This window comes from Rhinichthys klamathensis, unplaced genomic scaffold (assembly GCF_029890125.1).
Source record: "Rhinichthys klamathensis goyatoka isolate OS25496 unplaced genomic scaffold, OSU_Roscu_1.1 h1tg000099l_1, whole genome shotgun sequence".
NCBI lineage: Eukaryota > Metazoa > Chordata > Actinopteri > Cypriniformes > Leuciscidae > Rhinichthys > Rhinichthys klamathensis.
In genome coordinates this window covers 2,097,995-2,119,070 of record NW_026606638.1, presented here as the reverse complement: position 1 = coordinate 2,119,070, position 21,076 = coordinate 2,097,995, and the positions used below count along the sequence as shown (strand labels likewise).

General features: G+C 36.9%; 2 protein-coding genes across 2 annotated transcripts in view; one reads left to right on the top strand and one right to left on the bottom strand.

Moving 5' to 3' along the window:
- tmem232 (transmembrane protein 232) overlaps window positions 1-1,548 on the top strand; it is a 28,192-nt gene extending 26,644 nt beyond the window's left edge. Inside the window, exons 12-13 of the mRNA XM_056252967.1 lie at window positions 686-764; window positions 979-1,548. Of these exons, the coding sequence (XP_056108942.1) occupies window positions 686-764; window positions 979-1,128 (229 nt within the window). The 3' untranslated portion in view covers window positions 1,129-1,548. The remainder of the gene's footprint in view (window positions 1-685; window positions 765-978) is intronic.
- Window positions 1,549-2,732: 1,184 nt separating this feature from the next.
- man2a1 (mannosidase, alpha, class 2A, member 1) overlaps window positions 2,733-21,076 on the bottom strand; it is a 68,123-nt gene continuing 49,779 nt past the window's right edge. The window contains exons 17-22 of the mRNA XM_056252959.1: window positions 19,276-19,409; window positions 15,770-15,911; window positions 13,649-13,782; window positions 11,693-11,890; window positions 5,614-5,727; window positions 2,733-3,305 (exon numbers count right to left, since the gene is read on the bottom strand). Coding sequence (XP_056108934.1) covers window positions 3,153-3,305; window positions 5,614-5,727; window positions 11,693-11,890; window positions 13,649-13,782; window positions 15,770-15,911; window positions 19,276-19,409 — 875 coding nt within the window. The 3' untranslated portion in view covers window positions 2,733-3,152. The remainder of the gene's footprint in view (window positions 3,306-5,613; window positions 5,728-11,692; window positions 11,891-13,648; window positions 13,783-15,769; window positions 15,912-19,275; window positions 19,410-21,076) is intronic.

Here is a 21,076-nt window from a genome sequence, read left to right as displayed (position 1 = left end):
AAATATATACATTACCGTTCAAAGTTTGGGATCAGTGAGATTTTTGTTGTTGTGAGACAATACTTTTATTTAGCAAAGATGCTTTAAACTGAGCAAAAGTGACAGTAAAGGCAATGTTACAAAAGTTCTTTTGAACTTTTTATTCATTAAAAAATCCTGAAAAAAAAAATGTTTTCAACATTTATAATGATAAGACATGTTTTTTTTTTTCATTCATATTAGAATGATTTCTGAAGGATCATGTGACACTGAGGGCCTTGGGTAATGATGCTGAAAATTCAGACTTACCATCACAGGAAAAAAAATCTTTTTAAAACAGAAAACATCTTTTAAGTTGTAATATTTCACAATATTACTGTTTTTGCTGTATTTTTTGATCAAATAAATTCACCCTTGGTGAGCATAAGAGACTTCATAAAAATTTAAATCTTGTAGACCCCAAACTTTGATCTCATTTGCTTTCGTTAAATTGCATTATGTATCATTATACCAGCCATTGGCGACTCCACTCTCAATAGTATAATTACATTGGCCATTGAAAAACTCTTATGACCATTTAATGTTTCAGTACCATGGTATATATCAAAATACCGCAATATTGTCATATAATACATCACTGTGTCATGGTACCATACAATACTTAATTTCATCTCTTTCATTTCAAACATGTGCCAAATTTGATCAGACAGGGCAAACATGGACCTTCTCATCTGGACCTGAGAACCAGGACTGATATTGATCTGATTAAAGTTGTGGAAGATCAAGTGAGTATTGCATTCCCTTTGATTCAGCGAGTAATCCATCAGCCAGTCAAAACGCTAAGCTTTCCTAACCAAGTTTAGATTAGTATTCGGATAACAAGAGACACAATAGTTGTTTGTTAATGGGACCGAAGGAGCTTTAAACTGGAGAAAGAGTCTAAGAAATATGTGCAGAGAATGTCTAATAATCTGTTCTAACACTTTCCAAAACTTTTAGTGGCAAAAGGAATTGAAAATAATGATGGAAAGAGAGGAAGAGATTGAAAAGACAATGCTGGAAAAAAGAAAGCAAGAGGACGAGGAGGCGATCGTGAAGAAACGCATGGAAAAGGTCAAAAAGAACACAAAACCTTACGAGTTACCATGAACCAATATATGATTGTACCTTTAGGTCTATAAATCACTGAGAAATAGAGACAAACATCCTTAAAATTCAAACAAATAAAAGACTGAACAATTTTTATTTTTCTGTAACATTCCTTTCAAATGACAGACAGACAGACATTCGTTGGCTAAAATTGTAATTGGCAACACTGGTAAAAAGATACACTCTTCAGATAGTCACCACACTTTTCAAGTTTAAAATAGAGGAATATTCTCACAGGGTCAGAAAGCATTGGCCTGCTTTCATTATCCTGATTCACTAGTCACAGACCAATTTGGTCATAAAAGTGTGAATTAAGCAGCTAGTTGGAATACAGTGATCACAGCACTTCTGACTGACCATCCGAAACGACACGCCAGTCGAAATTTTCATAAAAGGAAAAAGAAAAACATGCTGAATCAACTCTAACATTTGGAAGAAGAAAAAAAAAAATCACAGTAGCAAGTCAACAAATGATCATCGTTCACACTAAACAAAGACACCCAGAGTATAAGACAGATAATGGACTTCCAGAATGAAGGCCAATTCATTTGAGAAAAACATTCATATATATCATAATGTGTGGCAAATCTACATACCAGAAAGAGTTTCAAGAATTTTGCCGAGTAAAATTGGGATCTTGCCAGGTAAACTAGAGGAAGTCTGTGATTTAAGGTCTAAAAAAATAGATAATTGTTGCATAAGACAAACATTTACATTTGCATAGTTTGATTGTATAATAAATCTAGCTTTTTTTCCATTCATAAACTTCAACACAATCACGTTTATAATCCATAATAACCATGACACCATTTTATGATCAAGCACTCCTTTCAACACAACCATTGCGAGAATTTATATTTCTATTGATATAAATATATACATGTTTATAATCATATACACTGTAAATCGCTGCCTTAAATTTACAAGTATAATCAACTTGGATGTTTAAGTCATTTCAACTTAAATTACATTAAAATGAGTAGAATCTGGTCTAAAAATGCTTAACGTATTTTGATGAGTTAAAGCAATGTAAAAACATGTTGTCATAACTGATTGATCACATGTTTTACAGTGTAGCCTAATATATTAAATAAAACATTTGATTTCTTCTATGATAATTATCATCTCTGGGAACAATGGAATTAAATCTCCAATACACATTCTTTAGTACAAGACACCCACCAACCTTTGGTGAATTTATGTTGCTACTGAAGCTATTTACAATCCTTCAGACTGAATAAAATAGACAAAAGTGAAAGAAAAAAAGCGACCAATATATACTATCTATATATTTAGGAAAAAAAACAGATAATGACAAAAATCACAAATCTAAATTTCAAGTCACATTAAATGGTCCATTTCAATGAATGTGATAAACACACACAACTTGCAGTCATTTGGATTGCCAGAAATTATCAAGGGACGTTTAAAGAAATAATTTAAAGATTGCAAAATTACTGTCTGTTGATAGTGTTTTCTATGTTGTAATTATCAGTGAATGATACATTTTTTTATTTGATCACATCCATTAAGAAAGACACCACCCTGCGAGACTAAGGCACAATTCAGAGTAAAACATTGTGGGATGAAAAGAAAAGAAAAGAAAGATAAAATTAAATTCAGGTAAGAATCCAATCAATTTTCCAATCTATATATTAGCTTTAATCTGGGAATTGAGGATAAATTGAACAGGACAAGCCCTCTGATCAAACAGAAGCTTTTCTCTTCATCAAATAACAGAAGCAAGAAAAGCGTTTCTTGCGCCATTCCCACTGTAGCAACGCTTTAAAATCGTACGACAACATGTACGTTCCCAGCAAAGAAGAAACGTCAACTCTCGGCACAGTGAATCACACACAAGAAGCTTCACGTTCTGTTCAAATAACCTGAGAGAGCTGGTTGGGAATTCTTCTAGATTTCATATTGCACTTTGCTGTGAAGCATAAGGTTTATATTGACAGTCACTGAACGAGTCCTCGGCTGAAGGCTCTCGAGTGCATGAGCCGGTGTGACTGCGGCTCAGCTCAGCTCAGCTGGAGGCGGTAAGTCCTGATTTCCATGGGTTTAAGGCTGATCTCCTGCGGGTCGGCTTCGCTATTGTATGTGTGCATCAGAGACAGCGAAACAGGAGTGATGCTTTTCACCTTCAGATCTGTCAGGAGCTTCTCTAAATTAATCTACACACACACACACAGCAAACAGTATGTTGATTAGAGCATTTCCAACACAACACGTTCAAGCATGCATTGAGTCACGGCCTTGAGACTTTGATTTGTCACTTGTAAAAAGTGAGACGGTTAGCATATCTGACAGTTCACAGGCTTAGCTTGTAAACCCTTTCAGACTAAGTGGAAAGTAAACAACGTTTATTTACTTATGGGACTTGTAGCTCATTGCGTTATTTACATAAACATCACACAGAAGTTTAGCTTTTTTTTTTTTATGTTAAAACACTTTCTCCTGTCCTATCTTCATATGTTACTACGTAAGCCATTCGTATGTGGATTTCCATGTAGAGTGTTAAGGCCCATTCACACCAAGGACAATAACTAAAAAGATAAAGATTATAGTTCGAAAAATCATTCTAAATATAACAAAAAGAGTCCAATCCATAACTATAAGAACAGTGGCACAGAGAAATGCTATCAATGATATAAACACTGACAGCCAATCAGAATAGCGCTCAAGCATTTAAAGCAACAGACGATATAACTGGAGTGTGGACATTAATATAGTTCTAGTTCTTGGTGTGAACAGGCCTTAACACTGTGACTCTATGGCCCTATCAAAACATTGCTCTGTTTGTTTGAGCATTCGAGCAGAGGTGTGTTTCCCGAACAACGACGTCACTCGCTGTATGTGTCCGATATAAAGCCGATATATATCATTTATATTTTGATTAATTTATTTAATATTTAATAAATTAGGGGGAAAAAATACAAAAGATTTTACAAAGATTTGTTTAAAGGATATAAATGCGCATTTGCTGAATGCTGTCGGTAAATGAGAAAGTAATATAGTGTTTGCCCTTCTATTAGTAATAATATAAAAGCAAACGCTATACTACTTTTTCGCAGTTTACTTTCTTTGTTTGACAGTTCAAAGCTCGGAATTCGGCCCGACCCCAGAGTACTCCCCCCTGTATGTAAAGTGGTTTAGGACTAGAAGAGTGGAGAAGGGGTGGTGGAGGGACGCTGCTAAACTGTCAGAGAAATGAGGTGAGACTGCTGAGTCTATATATACACGTTTTAATCATGATTGCTGAGTGCTCTCCACCCGTGTTAATTATCTGAACGTGCTTCTCCCGAACTTTGTTAAAGCTACACTGTGTGATTTTTACCCCCATCTAGCAGTGAAAAGATATATGACCATCCAGTGAATATTAGTTTCTGTTCCTCTCAATTCCGATTTCGTTTTAACTCCTACGGTGGCCAATGTAGTCCAAGATTAACATGGCTTCCAGTTCGACCTCGTCCATGAGTGTTCCTTCAAGTGATGGTTATTTTAGAAAACTATTATAATTTGCAGTAATTTAATTTGTCAGGTAACATATAGGTTATTTATATGACATTCGACATGGTGCCATCGAGTGTTAAAACGCGAAAGGCGAAGCTTGAATTAACGGGTATGTCCCTCTTTGGCTAATGTACTTTCAAGATGGAGGGGCAACATGGCGACCGACATTAGAACCCCTTACCCGTATGTATTTTCAATGGCATATTATACACTCACGAGAATACTTTATTACTTGAACGAAGTAAATATACATTAATGAGCTCATATATTTTTGAAAGAACTAAGTGTTTTTAGCTAAGAATAAACTAAAAAAGTTACACAGTGTAGCTTTAATAAAACATCATGTATTAGACAGAGCTGTTAAACAGAGACAGTAAACTTATGAAGATGGAGAATAGGAGCACTGTGTGCCCAGGCACTGGCATTCTCAGTGCTGTCCAAACAAAAGTCCCGCTTCCGACACATCGGCCAAACAGAAAAATGGCGATATGTAAAAAAAAAAAAGCCAAATATCGGCCGATATATCTGCTTTGGCGATATATCAGTAGACCACTCATTTCAATAGCAACAGTTCTCAGGTTAAAACTCACTCACGGTAAAGATTTTCAGTGAATAACTTAAATGTAGGTTTCTTTCTCGCCCAAAAATTGACTTGTTATTGTTAAAATTGACACTGTTAGATCACGTTTATGGTGCTTCTGTGCCCTTATTAAAACTTTCATTGTATTTGGATGGTAAAAAAAATAACCACTGAGTTCTCCCTTTTGTGTTCTATGGTATATGTGTATTATGTTTAAAACTGATTTTCGTTTTTGACCGAACTATCCCTTTGGGAACAAATCTACAACTTTGTAAATATAATTCTCATGTTCTTTCAAAAGTCAGGCCAAAATTAAGAAGCAGCGATGAGACTCTCTTTGAATTTGTGATGTGTCTGTGTGTGGGAAGCCGCGTGATCTGCTGCTTTACCTTGCCACGTGTGGTGGCACACAGTAGGCCAGTGTTCCGATTGGAGAAGCCACAGTCAAAGCCTTTTCTGTGCAGTATCAAAGCAGCTTGCTCGGATGGACCTCCCCCTTCCTCCTGCGAGAGAAACGAGATGGAGCCTCAGGCCGCATAAACACAACACTTGTTTCTTCTCACTGAGCCAATAATGGAGCAGTGCTTTGCGCTCATCAGCTGCAGCTCAGCACCACAGCGAGAGTCTCTCCCATCTCAACTTGATGGAAAGAGTCTCTCCTTGAGACAGCGGAAAACAAAAGGAACTTGAAGCAATCGTCCCGGTTCAAAATAACTTGGCTTTATCAACAGCATGTGACAGGCTGCCGATTTTGCTAGAATTTCAAAGTCCTTCGGCTTGTAAATGAAGCAAAGATTGCATTTACAGTAATGCACTTACAATGGATTGATGGGGCAAGGCATTGTGGGGGTTCAAAAGCAGAAATGAATTTTCACTTATTCTTTATGAAGCACACATATTAGATCTGAAATGTGTAGCTGTACAAAGCTGGATTTCAAGTTGTTTAAAAAAAATTATGCGTTACTGATGGTAACCTTTTATTTTTTTAAAGGTCATGATATGAGAAATCAAATTTGCCTTGATCTTTTGACATATAAGGGTACGTTTACACGACAACGATATGCTTAAGTTTTTTTCCTTTGAGTCTTCCGCGTACAAACGACCATTGTTAAAACCAAACACCATAGACTGAACACGTAATACACATGTGAATGACGTCATCGTCTTCGGAGATTCCCGTTTTTATTGTTTCCACGGAGACCGTTTTCAAAAACTTCCACTTTGAAACCCGTTTTCAAAAGTTTGCATTTTCAGGCCGTCGTCGTGTAAACGAAGGGCCAAAATGAGTAAAAAGTTTTACGTTTTACCGTAAAACGGTGTTGTGTAAACAGCCCCTTCAAGGTCCTTGTACCATTAAAACATCCTGCAAGTTTCATAGCTTCAAATATCCTCCTCATTATAAACAAAGCATTTCTTGAATCAAGCTCGTTTTGATATTGAGTGACCTGTTGTCGCGCTTCTCTGTTTTTCCTGTTCTGTTCATCTCTTTGTCTAGGTCAGCTTTCTAGTTTGTAAATTGGTTCAGTTCTTCTCCATTCCCTGCCTGACTGTTTCTATGGTTACAGACTGATTTGAGTCCTCAGTTCAGGTGTTTCATTAATTATCTCATTAGCTCTTTTGTTTGCCCTTCAACTTAAGCCCTCACTCTCTGTTAATTCCTTGTATTGCATTGTTTGATGTCAGTGTGTTCGTGGTTGTGTTTCAGTTCTTCTCTTGTTTCTTGTTTTGATTCTTGGATTAAAGATTTATTTTGAGCATCTCCTTCACCGGCCGTGACACCTGTGACGTCACATGGGCAAATTAATTTGCATATAACTGCCTCCAGAGCAAGACGTCGACGAATAGTTATACATCATCGCACAATAGGCCCCAATTAAAATACAAAAAAAACCTAAAATAATGACTTTATTAAACAATTTCTTCTCTTCCATGTCAGTCTCTTGACACTGCTCACGTTGTAAACACTGCAGCGCTTCCGGGTTCTACGTCAGAACGCCGGCTCATTATTGGCCCGCACTGATCTATATAGAGCAGTGATTGGCTGGCTCCTGCGTCAGCACCACACACATGAAAAATATCGTAATTTGTGTTCCGAAGATGAACGAAGAAGGTCTTACGGGTTTGGAATGATGTGAGGGTGAGTAATTAATGACGGTATTTTCATTTTTGGGTGAACTAACCCTTTAAATAATAGTATTATTACTGTTGTTGTTATTATTAGTACCGTAGTAATTCAGCCAATTTCATGACACAACTGATCATGTGATGTCAAAACTGCAGCTCCCATAAAGAGGCAAACCACTTCATGTAGAATAAAACAGTTTTTTTCTAGAATATTGACAAATTACATGTGTTAGAGCTGCACGATATATTGTTTTAGCATCGATATCGCGATGTGTGCATCCGCGATAGTCACATATAGTCGTGATTCTTGGAGAAGGACCCAGGTGGAGGGGTTACACAGTGTTTATTTGACATTTTATTGTTCAATTTTTGTACCTGAATGCTGTTAGACTGACCTGAAAAACTTAAAGCACTGTTTTTTTATTTGCTTATAATTTGTTTATTATTTACTATGCAGATTCACTCTCCTACAAAATCACCCCAATCATTCTAGAAGGATTTCTTGTGGCCATACTCTCAAAACCATGTGTTTTTAATATACAGGGCTCTATCTTGCACTCGGCGCAAATGACTTTGTACACTGACGCATGTATCATTCCTATTTTGCACCCGCGCAAAGCTAGCTTTTCCCTCCACAGACACACGTCGGTTAACTAAGAAATACACTTGCGCTCCCCGGGGCGGTTCAGCGCAAAGAGGAGGCGTGTTCCGGCGCAACCTTTCCCTCATGCTATTTTGCTGTTCTATAAAACAATTGCGCCACTGACCAGAAAAAACCTAGTCTAAAGTCAGTGGCGCGTTGCGCGTTGTTCATTATGCTGTTTTAAGGGCGCATGCTTGGCCATAATCAATGTAGCGTGTGCACAACGCGCATACACTTTGATTCTCTCATCTAAGCAGCAGTTTTCATTTTTGCAAATCATACATTATTACGATAGATAGATAGATAGATAGATAGATAGATAGATAGATAGATAGATAGATAGATAGATAGATAGATAGATAGACAATTTATTATAAAAGCATACATGTAGCTTACACATTTACCCAAATTATCATAAGCCTGTTTAACAGAAGTTAATTTGGGTGGGTCTCTCAATCCCCAATGTCACTTCTCTGTTTTACGGCCCTGACGAGAACGTTGCTCTCCTCGGCTGTGAACCACTCCTGTTGCGCGCCTGGCAAATCCGCCGTTATAATAGGAATCCGCTTTAGAACAAGCGCACCTGCTCTTAAAGGGAATGTGAGATGACGCTCTGATTGGTTTATTTCATGTTACGCCCAAACCACACCTATGAATAATGAAGCTACTTCAGACCAACCCCTTTTAGATTTGCGCCAGGCGCAAGAGGCATTTATCCCGCCGGGAAAATAGCAACAGCGCCGGGATCCGCCCACGAAGTTACTTGCGCTTTGACACTTGCGTTTCAGATCGTTAAAATAGGGCCCACAGAGTCTTTCCTCATAAATGTCCATTGCAGGTGCATTTTTCTTTTTCAAACTGAAATGAGTGGAAATTCTTTTCTATGGTAGCACTTGTATTGAACCCGGAACATTCCATTAACTTTTTCTGCCGTTATTCATGATCAAATTTGCACTCGAATCTGTACTTGCCCCTTCATGACATTATGAAAACATTTATACAGACATCTCTGCCCAGCAGAATCTCTCATCACTGTAAACCTGGAGCACAAGATTAACAACAGAAACAGTAAATCACTCTGCACAGTCGATGAACCTCTCACAACTGAGATGAGTTTTTTGTTGTGCAAAAATAAATAAATAATGAAATGTAATCAATGTCTTCCATGCTTGAAAAACACTTTTCTTTTCCATTTGCATAGAGGGTGTCCTTGAGTGGATATTGCCATGACACATAACAAAGGAACTTTTCAAGCATTATTTAGCATAGACTTTATTCTACATAGTGCACCAAAAACTTGTGCAGCCAACTGTCCTATTAATCATTTTATTTAATACAATTTTAAATACATACTGAGAGTGAATTCAGACTCCCAAATCAGCAGTTAAGGCGAGTTTTTTTGGCTTTCAGATGATCTGTCAATCATAATTCAAGCAAGAGACTCAAACTTTGATGATGTCATTGATCAGACAAACAAAAGGATAGAGGTCAGATAACTGAGACTTAGGGGCTGTTTACACGACACCGTTTTTAACTAAAAATGTAAAACGTTTTATGCGTTTTGGCCGTTCGTTTACAAGACAGCAGCGTTTTGGGTGCCTGAAAGTATCAAAGTGCAAGTTTTTGAAAACGGTCTCCGTGTAAAACAAAAACGCGAATCTCTGAAGACGATGACGTCATGCACATGCCTATTACGTGTTCAGTCTACAGTGTTTCATCACCATCTAATGGCCTGGCAGCGAAATACAGCGTTTTTAGTCGTTTTCGAGGATCCGTGTCAATGGGGATTGAATTTAAAGGAAAAACTTCTCCATTTTTGGCATATCGTTGTTGTGTAGATGAATGAATTCTGGCACACTCTAATGGTGACACAAAAAATGAAAAATGGCCATGAATGTAGTATGGTAGAAACAAAGGCCAAAATTTTAACGGCTCTGTTCCAAACCTTAGAGAGCTGCCTATCTAGGCAGCATTTTTAGACTTCAGATCTTCTTTAAGGCAAGGCAGCAATATAATTGTCATGTGTATGTGCTGTTTTTGATTCATTTTTTATTGTGTTATGTTTCGGTTTGCTAATTAGTTTTGTCGTCCTAGTCCCCTGCCAGTTTGTTTCTATGGTTAAATATTGATTTGAGTATTCTGTCCAGGTGTGTGTTGTTAATTATCTTGTTAGCTTAGCCCTCACTTTCAGTCTCTCCCTTGTCTTGCGTTGATGTTGTTAGTTTATAGGTCAGGTTGTATGTAGTTGTTACTTTCTCCTGTATATCGCTGTGAGTTTCTGATTAAATACTGTTCCAAGGATCCATTGTCTTCGTGAGCTATCTACCATAGCCACCCATGACAATAATGCTGTTGTATAATATTATTTTGGCCCAGTTCTAAAGCAGCAAAGGATTTACACTTTAGCATACTTTTAAAGAGTAGTTATTACAGAAATGATACTGTATACTTGAAAAGAATATACTTCAGTGCAAACTAAATATAATGTTTTCGGACATTTAACGGCTTGTTAATTGCAATTAAATAAAAATGTATTATAAATAATTTAAATTAATATTAAACGCAATTAGCTGGACTTTAGAGTGTTTTACTTCCCACTGAAGTAGGACTTAAGTATATCTTTATATGTAATTTCATAATTGCTTCTTTTGACTTTGAAATATGGTTAAATTGACATTTCCTGATATAAATTTGAAAATACTTTTATTTGAAGTACACTTCAGGTGCACTTCTCAGTTAATATGCCACCTTAAAATGTAGCTGCCTATGTAGACAGCGAGGCAGCTCACTAGATTTGGGAAAATCCCTGTTATAGAGCAACGCTGTTTGTGAAATATCCATTAATGGGTAATATCATTTCCTTTTATTATTAATTTTACCTGTGGGTCTGCTTATAATGTTATTCAAGTTTATGTACCAAAACTCAATTTAGTCACAAATTTGGTTTTTGCCGCTGTGCCTTTAAGACTCCACTGCATGTGAAATGAATTTGTTTACTCACAAACTGCGGATTTGCTCTGCAACCCTTCAATAGCATCCATGCTAAGCCTATAATATATGATAGATTCATCACACAATCCAAGCTGAAATGTGCCACATAAACTGTTAATCGAGGATATTGTTCAAAATAAGTGTCAGTCTTTCTAACATTGGGATTCTTCAGAAGAGTACAGTAGGGTGACAGTATTTCTTCTGGAGTTAATAACTATCCATATCCATTTATCATAGCATTTATGACTACTAAATATGCATCTGACATGTTAATGTTGGCAGTCATGTGCTTATATGTAATTTCGAATAAACAGTCTCTTTAAAGGAAGTACTGAGTTCTTAAAATTACAGTATGTTTTGACAGTACAATGAAGTCTTTTATCTCAAAAGATCAAGCAAAATGGGATTTTTCATGATAAGATCCCTTTAAGCATTTAAGCCAGGATGAATCACATCCTCTCATCCTCTATTAAATCTTTCCCATGAGCCCCCTTCTGAGCATTTTTACCTTTACCCTGTCATGTTTTAAAATATTATCATTCAGCCCTGAGAAATGGGACTATGATATATCAATTTGAAGGTCAATACACTTTATGGCCCTCTTAGGAACTGAGCCAGCAGTCCTATACCCCCCAATTACGACCAAAACAGCTTTTAGCTTTCTCTTTCAAATCCTCTAGATAGAAGATACAAACAGAATTGAGGCATACCTTAGACTGGATAGCGCGCAGGTTGACCAGATGCATGTCGCAGGGGAAGGAGGCGCTCAGAGGGCTGTAGGGAATCAAGGATGGAGCGTCCGAGTTCTGACTGACTGGCATCGAGATGAGGGGGTGGTTGAGGTACATGTACGACATCTGACTCAGTATAGATGGATAACTATTCGGTACGGTCTCCTCATTCTGGGCCTAAGAAAGAAAAGTGGTCCATTAGCAGAGAACATTTAAGACTCGAAAGGACCTATTATGCTTTTTTACATTTTTAGAGTGTAATGTTGCAGTTTTGTAATGTTAAAGTTTCTTTCCGGGAATGTACGCATCACAATATTTCCTCATTTAAAAAATTCCCGCCAAAGGCATACACAAAAAAAATGAGTTGCGTTAGTAGTGTTGAAACTCGTGATAATGGTAAGGGGCGTAACATTTCCGAAACTCGCTCAAAGTGGTTGACCAATCACAACACACTGGTCCAGCCGACCAATCAAAGCACATTGCGCTTTTTAGAAGGAGGGGCTTGATAGAGACAGGAACTAAACAGAGAGTTACTGACAGACTGGGTGCTGCAACAATGTCAAATATGTGAAAAATATGTTTTTTGAAATTTCAAGCATGAAAACCTATTCTAGTAGACAGATTTTGTAAAGGGGCACAATATGGCCTCTTTAATTCATTTGTTTCATTCGAACAATGCAAGTCCATGTATGCAAACACTTCTGCATTAGAACAAAATTGTCTTTTCTATGACTCTCATGGTGTAGCAGCATTTCAAAGAAAATTTAGCTAAGCAAGTTAAAAGGGCGTGTCCCAATTGACTTTTGCTAGTTTAACGACGGGAAAAATGGTCTGTGCGCGCGGCGCATGGTTTAAAAGGGTTGTCTCTATTCTCTTAATGAGTAATGTGTGTGTTTTGGGCGTAACGTCCAATAAACCAATCAGAGTCTCATCTCCCAATCCCTTTAAAAGCCAGTTGCACTCGCACCATGGCGGATTCGGAATTTAAATGGCGGAATTTGCAAGCGGAAAAACTGAATTGCGTGTCTCCAGAGAGGAAACAGATCTGCTCGTGCGCGAGGTTAAAGCGAGCAAGCAGACCATCTACGGGACAAAGTGTACGACAGTTGTGGACCCGCCTATAGGCACACATTACTAACGCGCTCTTTAAATAACAACAAAAAATATTACCCCATTGACTTTAGACCAGGTTTTTGTTGGTCAATGGCACAGTCAATTTCAGTTGCCTCAAAATAGCAACACTCCAACAATGCGCCTGAACACACCTAATTTTAAGACCAGCACGCCCATGGGCGCACAAATGGGTGCAAATGCATTTGCTATTTAAACAACGTGGCGCAGGACGTGGAAATGATAACAGCGTCGGGCTGAAACTAGCAAAAAAAACACTTGCGTCGCGCCTGGCGCCGCATTGCACCAGGTGTATGATAGGGCCCAAAGTTATATAAAAACTGCCAACATGTTTACAGCTTAGTTAGATTGTAAAATACCGCAGTAGTTTTGTAATTGTTATAGTCACAATAATGCAAGAAAGCACAGTAAAGCAAGTTACTGTCTACTGGCCTAAGTACAATAAATACATAATAAAGGTAGACATTTACATTTAAGCATTAGGCATTACAGCATTATGATTTGAAAAAGGGATATCATTTTTTTTTAGATTGGCTAAAGATCACATTTAATGGTGTTATTAAATTATTAGTGATTTTAAAGATTATCTTTAAATGAGTGTTAGATGACGGCAAAGTAAATCAAAATTTTTATAAAAAAAAAAGGATAAATGAGCATGTGCAATTAAATATCCAATATCAACAGATGCCGATAAATTAAAAACAATGAACGCCCAAATTTCCAAAATCCAGACACTGAGAGTCAATGGTCAGACTGTTGTCATTAAGAGATGCATGGCATGTTTATCTTCTTTAGCTCAGTTACCTCCTCCGCAGAGCTCCTCTTCTCCAGCAATAAGCGGAAGGAGTTGGCAGTGATCTTATTGTCCAGGACTCCCTGACCCAAACCTCGATTATCATCCTGATTGAGCCTGCGGTCCATTATCACCTCCAGCTGACCTGTGGAATCCACACCAATGAGCTTCATTAGTATGTCACACATACTTCACCAGAACATTCACTGAAGCCTCCAATGGACATGCATAAATCATGTGTGCCAAAGTCAATGAGACCATTGAGCCATGTTTGAGCACCAAACAAATAAATCTATTTTTATAAAACAACCTGACAAAACCACACTTGACAGATTGAATTATGGACAAAGGCACTTTACATTCAATTGTGGAGTGTTTTCACCACCAATACACCTACGCTTGTACACCCGCCAGTGTTTTATTTATTTAATAGGCCAAATCTATTCAAGCAAAGATCCAAGGATAACAGACCTTATGGTCATGATGTGTCTGAATTGTAAGCTGTCAAATTATTTACTTATGGTTTTGTAATTGTTGCAGCATTAAGTTGCCATTTATAATGAACTCAGAGAGACAGGTCTCATTGTAAAGATAACTTCATTGAATAAAATATTATATGTCTTTGACCAGATGATGTCAAGAGAAAGATAAAGACTGTATATAATAAGTGTATTTGCTAACTTTGTGTTGTGACTAAAATCGCATACAAAGCAAGGTCAAAATGTCTATAACCACTCTACAGAAAAAGCTTCTATTTGGCAATTTTATATGAACAGCATAACTACTTGAGTGAAACTTAAAATTATTTTTTCATAATGTCAAGCCCTGAACTGCAAAAAAAAAAAAAAAAAACCTGTAAAAAAAAAATCTAAAGTTTCGAGAATAAAGTCGTAGTATTTTGAAAATAGTCGTAGTATTTTGAGAATAGTCGTAGTATTTCGAAAATAAAATCGTAGCATTTCGAGACTGTTTTCTAGTAATTTTGATTTTATTCTCGAAATATTTCGACTTTAATCTCGTAATATTTCGAGATCGAAATCAAAATAAAGTAAAAATTACAAGAATACAGTCTTCCGTAGAAGTTCTTTTTATTCAATTTATTTATTTTTTAGTAAAGAAATGCGTTTGTGAAGTCGAACTGCCTAATCATGGATCTAAACATATTAGTATCTTTTTACTTTTATCTGGGCTTTCAACAAAAGGAAATCCTACAGGTGCAGAAAGGATTTACGGTGAAGAGGGAGACAGTACGGTTACTGTTAAGTGTTCTTGACCCAGATTGCGTGCCTATAGACGAGCACCACAATCCTGGTCCAAACTTTACCGTAAATCCTTTCTGGATACATTTTAAGTGCATCATTCTGTATCCAATCATATGGCCGGATCCCGTGATTTCCTCAGATATAAAGCTGGCTAGTCCATTCAGTCTGAAAAGTGTTTTCGCCTGTAAAGTCTATTCCGCCGCAGTATATTTTGTAACCTCCTAAGACGTTGACTTTTTTTTTGTTGATGAAATTGTATAGATTTTTAGTATACAAAATGAAAGGGCGACTACGGAAGCCCTGAACCGCAACGTAAAAAAAAACGTAATTTTTTTTCTCTAAACTTACAAGAATAAAGTCGAAATATATTTCGAGATTAAAGTTCTCGTAAAGTTTTTTTTTTTTTTCGTTGCAGTTCCGTAGTCGCCCTCTCATTTTGTATATTAACAATCTATACAATTACATTTAAAATAAAATAAAAATAGCACACTAAAAACTAAAATCAATAGTTCTGTCAATGTCAAATCAATGTTGAGATGGTTAAGTGAATTTAGGGATGACATCATTATAATATACACTACGGTTCAAAAGTCTGGGGACTTTTAGCTGTTTTGGAGTCTGGAATTTTTAATGCTTTTTTGAAAAAAGTCTCTTATGCTCATCTCTAATGCTTTTGATCAAACACACACTAAAAACAGTAATATTGTGTGAAATATTATTACAAGTCGAAATTTTCTATTTGAATATATTTAAAAAATGTAATTTGGACCCCAGTGTAAATGGCATCTAACAGACATGGGGTAAAGCATGAGGCTTTAAGATGAAAAGAAAACTTAAAGCGCTCGGGAGGAAGCGAGTTAAAACTCTGACCGCTCTTGAGGCTGGCCGCTCCGAGTGACTGTGCCGTGAGTAGAGAGAGTCTGGCGCTGGAGTCCTGCAGATAGACCATGCTGGTCATGGGGTAGAAGTTTGCCTGCAGGGGGAGCTTAGCCATGGCTTTCCTCGGCTGCACCTGTAAAAACAGCCCAAGGCATTTTTAGAAATGCAGAGAGAGAAAAAACTCCAAATTCCCCCTGTTTAGAGACCTGAAAACAATGAGCTTGGGCATGTGGAGACACTTATCTGAAGGAAAAACACTGTCAATTGATGAGCTTCGATGTGTGTTAATGTGATTTGGAGGGAAAATGGATGGGATATTCCACTGTTTTTATTCATGAGGCATTTGTTTTGTGAAGTCAGTTAATTAGTTTGGACCGAAGAGAAGCACTTAATCCCGGCCAATGCCGGAGAGACATCATCAGCTAATTAAATGCCACGCTAATACTCCAACATGTCAAGACAACTTGACAAGAGTGATTTAAATTGACACTTGTTTGTTTTGGTCAGCCAAACAGCACACTCTAAACTGTTTTGATTAATTATTTGTCAGGAGAAATGAAAAATAAACTGACATTTTCATTATGCCGTCCAAAAACAACAACATTGCATTTTGACACTATCAACCAAAATCAAACAAGACTGTCAAAACAACCACTTCAAGCAAATGAACAAACTTCTAATGACTTTTGCTGATTAGTTTTACTTGTCAGTAAACAGAATTAGACGAGCTTGCTGTCTGTACTCACACATTCAGATCATGTTTTTAAATTGAACTTGTGTTACTTTATTTCCGCTGTGTAATCTTTATTCAGAGACTAATGAAAAGTTGACCAGTCCATAAGAGCAGCTTCTGTTGATATTAATGTGGTTTTGGGGATAAAATGTGATAAATATTTTATGATTTCTTTTTTGTTTAGTTTTTATACATCTTAGTCTTATATATGAGCATACACTACCTAAACGTTTGAGGTCGCTCATTTTTTTAAATATCCGTTAAGTCTTCTTCTTCCGCTTTTGAGACTATGTATGGAAGCCCATCGAACCATATGGTAAAAATTTTTTTAATTTGGCACACAGATAGAAGACAGTCTGAACATTAACCACAGCCATTTGGGAGTCTCTAACTCAATCCCTCTAGCGCCACCAACTGTCCAAAGTTGCACTCACGCTTATGCTAATAAATTTACCCGTAAGGGCTTGAAACACATTTTTTTCTACTGATTCCTTGGCACAAGACGATTGCATTCTATGACATAATTTTCCGTCATGAAAATGTTTCCGCCATTTGAATTTTCAGATAAAAACTACTTTTTCTAGACCGCTCATCCGATGTTTACACCAAAATGGATGTAAGGTTGTATCTCTGCATCACTTTAGCGTATTCAGATCCAAAGGTACATGCAGTGTTTCGCCACTGTGCCACCTAGTGGTCAGAAAAATTTAAGATTTATATTTTTGCATATAACGTCTGTTCAGTTTGACCAAAACTCCTGAGACTTGTCTCTTCAGATTAGGGGAGGCATGCCAAGTCGGACGATATCAAATTTTCCCATGTTGGCCATTTTGAATTTTGTTGTAAAATGCTATATTTGCTATTAACTTCTGAACAGTTAGACCGAAAATCACAAGACTGGTCTCTTTAGATTCGGTGAAGCACTGCAGCATACCTATTATAATGAAATTGTTTTAATAGATTCCTTGGGTCATGCCAAAAACATAGATACCAATTTTGCCATAGTCGGACGAACTTTCTTATGCTATTTTAACCTACTTTTTTAAACTCCTCCATGGTCTGATTTTCACCAGATTCGAGTCAGATCATCTTCAGCTAATGTCGTAAAAAATTATGGATTTAGCGTCGATAGATAAAACTGTTTTTCACACGTTTATCATGCAGGGCTGTTTCTATGATCCAGGCACTCATTTTTTTTTTCCCCCACTTTCCTCCCATACAGTAGCACTATTTCATTCTGGCTTTTGCAGCGCATAAAGGCCAATTTTTGTAACAGTAGCATTCCACTCTAACAAAATGTAGTTCCAGTTTAATTCAAGCACTTTCAAAGACCTATTTTCACAGACTTTCCAGGCCTTGAATCCATGTGTCTGCAATTCAAGTACTTTCAAGAAGCGTGGGAACCATTTCACTCACTCACTGACCACAATAGATCAATTTGCTGTCAGCACCACATATTGGTCAAAAATAATAAGCAATTGTCACATTCCAAGTGATTGTATTTATATGGGCTTTCAACGATTTTGCTTAAAATCGTCTCCAAATGTCTTTACTCATTTTTTGCAGTTGGTGTGATGCTCACTGCCTTGATTTTTAGCTCCTCATTCGGTCTCTGTGGTGCTTGGCCACTTAATGGCTGCTTGCAGCTATATTTTTTATGTATTTGATCAAAAACACAGAAAAAGTAATAACATTGTGTCTTCAGTGTCACATGGTCGTTAAGAAATTATTCAAATATGCTGATTTGGAGCTCAAATAACATTTCTTATAATCGTCGATGTTGAAAACAGTTGTGCTGCTTAATATTTTAGTGGGAACCATGTTACATTTTGAATAGAAAGTTCTTTTGTAACATTCTTTATTGTCACTTTATCACTGTGATTTTTTATCAATTTAATGCATCCTTGATAAAAAAAAAAAAATCAATGTCTTTCTTTAATAATGGAACTGAAGGTGTTAACTAGACATATATATTTTTTATTAATATTGAAATTAAATATTGAAATAAATATGAATTATTAATTTAAATGATTAAATATTTAAACGATTAATACTTTATTAGACTGACTGCTCTATTTTTTTAATAACTTTTGACAATAACAGCAAAACTATTTTGTTTTGATGGGATGAATTTAGTAACAGTAATATGGAGTTACCAATTACAAAAGATTGCACATTAAAAAAGCTATTTTAATTCCAAAAAAATAAACTAACAGATAAAAAAACTCTTTATAGTGCAAGTAAATCTTTTTCTTTGTGCAGTGTATCACGCATGCACAAATTTGCTCCCTGTTCTGCTGTCATTGTTTGCTGAAAAAGTTTTGAATTCAAGTGAAGCTGCATTTCAGCATGCACCATAATGAAAGACCGGTTTCAATTGGTCACTCTCGTTTGGCACAATAATTCGGCCACGCCCACTACCCGGTCCTGGTGTGAGTCTGACGCTGACATCTAGCATTGCAGAGTGCGTTAGATATATTTGGAATCTTTTATTTTGTAATTATAATATAGTTATTTTTGCTTGATTGCATAAAAAAGACAAAGGTAATTCCATATAGTTACACTGTTGTTCGGCTCAGTATAAAGTCAGTGTAAATATGGGCTGGTTCAGAGAGATATCCGCAGATCCCCCGCCAAGCCCCGGCCCACCACCAACTGCAGCACTAGACGCCTTTATAATTCACACTTACATATAAACTGTGTGAACTTTAATGTGTATGTGGGTGTCAGGAAAGAGAAAATAAATAATGGACTGTTGTCCTACCTGGTAGCCATTGAGGTCAGTAAAGAATCGATCCTTGCTGTTCAGATCCGAGGTTATCCTCATTGCAATTTCATGGTTGATTTCGCCTCTTATATCTACAGTGTTACAGATCTCAACAGACTGACCCTCCACACCTATGAGAAAGAGAGAGAGAGAGGGGGTCAAAATGACTGACTGAGCACAGGCAATAGAAAAGGGATTGGACATCTGTTTCCTCCACTTCCAAACGACAGTTTCTCCCATTATTAAAGGAATAGTTCACCCAAAATATCATTCTCATGTTGTTTCAAAAACATATACTGTTATTGTATCTGTGGAACACCGATTGTTTTAGGAAATTTGTAAAGTCATTGTTTGTATACTGAAGACCACTTCCTTATAGACCAATAAGTATCATTAGGTTAATAATGGACCAAACAACTGCACATTTACTGTTTGGCATTAAACGTGCATAATCACATACAAACTATCAAAATACTACAAATCGTACATTTTCCAGTGGCAAATGACTGCTTTCCCTTTTTTAACTTTAATAACTTGTTTGCATGTTTTTCTCTATGGTGTTCCTGGATTAAGCCGGATGACAATATGAGCAATTAGATTCACCAAGTACAATGAAAATAAGTGAACACTCCTACATGTTAAATGTACATTTTGAATTAGACTAATTAAGCCTCTGGGAATAAAACGGTGCAAGAAACAAATATGTTCAGTTTCCTTTAATTAAAATTAAAACCCCTTAAAGGTAGAAGAACATGCTCTAGCAGCACAACCACGAAAACAAGGTTGTTTTTATGGTGTACGATAGCTCGGAATATCTTCAACATGAGTGTGTCCTCATTAGCTCATTGGGAGATGGTAACGCAACACTTTTAGTGTGCAGCCCTCACTGGGCAATATTGGTTATATTGAGAGATACTGATTGGAATGGATATGTAGTAAATGTATCTTAAACAGTGTGGCTTGCTGAGGAGGTGTGTGCTATTGATTTTCTGATTTAGGATGTTCAGCTGGTGGAAAAATCCTAGATTTACACTAAAGAAGGGATCCAAACTATCTCTAGACATCATCATAGAGATCAGGACAGAAAACACAAGGAGAATAAAGCCTTGTTCAGACTGTCATTCCAAATGCGGTTTTGTGCATATCCGATTGAAATCCGAACAGATTTAGAAAGTGTAAACAGCAACAAGAAAAAAATCTGTTTTGAGCCACATATGTGGTTTGAAATCCCATTCAAAATCGCATTTCTGGTAAATCCGTTTCAGTCTGATCACTCTGATTGGTGTTTGCGTGGTTTATGTGACTTTCTCACGTCAAGTCAAATGTAAACGTCAGACGCTGTTATAGGAAACATGTTGAAAGTCGCTGCAGAAAAACAAAACGAATGGACGGATCTGAACAGTTGCGATACACTAAAGCCTCATTCAGACTGTCAGTACAAATCTTGATTTCTGTGCATATCCGATTGGAATCCGATCATATTCAGCAAGTGTGAATGGCACCAAAAAAAAAAAAAAGATGAAAATGAAATGCGATTTTTACAAATCTGCTTTGAGCAACATTCATATGTGGTTTGAAATCTGATTCAATTCCATTTCTGGAAATCTGTTTCAGTCTGCTTTGATGGGATTAAAACGTAAACATGTCAGATGTTGATATAGGAAGCATGCTGAAAGTTGCTGAAGAAACAAGGTTGTGTTGCTGCAAAGTGCTGGTCGAGCAGAAAATTATGTGTTGAATTTTGAGACCGGTGGAGACGACAGCAACAGAATAAGCCTCGCATACCAGCCTCCTACAT